Source organism: Condylura cristata, unplaced genomic scaffold (assembly GCF_000260355.1).
Source record: "Condylura cristata isolate star-nosed mole 26May11 unplaced genomic scaffold, ConCri1.0 scaffold00035, whole genome shotgun sequence".
Taxonomy (NCBI): Eukaryota; Metazoa; Chordata; class Mammalia; order Eulipotyphla; family Talpidae; genus Condylura; species Condylura cristata.
The window spans coordinates 14,807,082-14,809,097 of NW_004567136.1; the positions used below are offsets into that span (position 1 = coordinate 14,807,082).

The window sequence follows — 2,016 nt, forward strand, 5'->3', positions numbered from 1 at the left end:
CTGCCCGGCTGTGTGAGCTGTGTCCCTCGGGGGCCGCTGTGTATCGCCCAGTGACCTGCTGTTAAAGCCTGCTTTGGTTATGCACGCAGCTCAGGCCGGGGTGAGCGGCCCCTGAGGCAGCGGGGAGCGGACGGGCGGGTCCACTGAGGCCCGCTGCTGAGGGCCCGGCGGGGAGACGGGGCTCGGCTGCGCCCTGCTGGCCGGGGTGGGACTCGTGCCAGCGGCTGCGGCAGCCTCGGGCCGCCCGCCGGCCCTTCACGCCCTTTACTCTGAAACGCGCCAAGCCGCAGCACCCCGCTCTCTCGGGCAGCGTCTCCAGGGCGCCCCCCTTCTCCGGCTGCATTGGCGCCTTCGCCCACCCCCGCCCCGGCCCCGGGGGCTCCGTCTGCCGTCCGCTTCTCCCTCCTGCTTGCCCGCGTGCTTTCCCTCCGGCCCCCCTTTCCCGGCCTCCCTTGGGGTGAGCGTGTGTCACGGTCCGTGGCGGCCCCAGCCGGCTCCCTCGGTGCCTCCCCCCAGGAGACGGACGCTGGTCTGCGCGCAGACAGCAAGCTGACGCCGCCGGCTCACCTCCTGAGGATCAGACCCCCGAGGCCACTCACAGGTGGGTGGGACGCCCCCACGTGGCACCCACGTGGCACCCACGTGACAGGCGTGCGCCGGGCAGGTGTGGGCTCGTGGCCGCCTCCTGCCCTACAGCGCGGGTGTCCTGCGAGCAGGCGCCTTAACGGGGGACGACGAGGGGCGCGCCGTTTTGACACGAAGGAGCCCCAGAGAGTCCTGAAAACAACACGGGGGGGGGGCATCAGAGCCCGGGAGGGAGCTTCCTGCCCCTGGGGTGAGAGTCCCCGGTTCTAGCAAGTTCAGGGGGACCTAGGCGCTCCCGGCCCACCGGGTGTGGCAGGCTCACCCCAGGCGCCGCTTCCTGCTAGCAAAGCGAGCGGGAGCCGGGAACTGGTTGCTCGGGGAGGGGCGCAGGCCGGTCCAGGCGCTCCCAGAAAATAAATCACCCAGGTTTGCTGTGGGCCTAGGAGTAGACGAAAGGGAAGCGAACGCCGGGGAAGCGAGATTGGGGAGGCGGCCGAGGGGGAGACCGGCGGCTGGTAGCGAGGCCGCGGGCAGGGGCCCCCCAGGACCCTCCCTGACGGCGCAGGCCCAGCAGTGGACTGGACAGACGCGGGCAGGCTGGGCCCTGCTGAGCCGCGGAGACCACGGCCAGCAGCTGGGGCCCCCGGGACTCGGGAATATCCCTCCGGGGATCCGTAACCCAGAAACCGGGGTGACGATGCCGAGGGGCGGGGGGCTCGGAGGAAGGGGAGCCGCTGCCCCGTGGGCGCTCCATGGGCAGCGGTGGGGGGCCCCGAGACGCCTGAGCCCCCGGGCTGAGGGGCCGCTGCGGGCCGGGGGGACCCCAGGGTGGGGTCCGGCGGGCCGCGGGGCGTGCAGGAAGTCGAGGGGGCCCGACGGTCTCACCCAGGCAGCGCATTCAGGAGCCCCCTGGAGGCCTTCGCAAAGGTGGGGGGCTGCTACGGGCTGGGCTCGGGGCAGAACCACTTCATCAAGGACGGCCAGTGGGAGCAGCGGGCCAGCGTCTTTGAGGCCACCTACAGGAAGCACCTGCCGGCTGGCGCGGGGCAGGAGGAGCCGCCCAGGTGAGCCCGCCCGGGGCGCACAGCCTGGAGCCCCAGAGCCCGGAGCCGCTCGCACACCCCGCTCCGCGCTCTGGGGTCCCCCCGGGCGTGTGCCTCCTCCCCCGGGGGCCAGAGGGCCCCAGCGCTGTGGGGACGGGGCCAGCAGGAGGGCAGCGCGGCTGTCCACGTGGGTGTGTCCGTGCAGCGGCCGGCCGCGGCCCTAGGACTCGGGAGGTGCCGCTGCGCACCACTGGCCGTGGGTGTGGCCCCTCCAGTGTGGCCTTTAGGGGTCCCCCCCAGGACAGAGAGCCGAGGCCCCTCCCGGCTGCCCTCCCTGCGTCCCAGGCCTGCGCCCCAGGCGGTCGCCTCACTGCCGGCGCCCCCGGAG

General features: G+C 73.7%; 1 protein-coding gene across 1 annotated transcript in view; it reads left to right on the plus strand.

The window, feature by feature from the left end:
* Window positions 1-2,016, plus strand: part of WDR93 (WD repeat domain 93) — a 17,462-nt gene that overhangs the window by 10,878 nt on the left and 4,568 nt on the right. Inside the window, exons 6-8 of the mRNA XM_012732682.1 lie at window positions 517-601; window positions 1,475-1,649; window positions 1,764-1,888. Of these exons, the coding sequence (XP_012588136.1) occupies window positions 517-601; window positions 1,475-1,649; window positions 1,764-1,888 (385 nt within the window). The remainder of the gene's footprint in view (window positions 1-516; window positions 602-1,474; window positions 1,650-1,763; window positions 1,889-2,016) is intronic.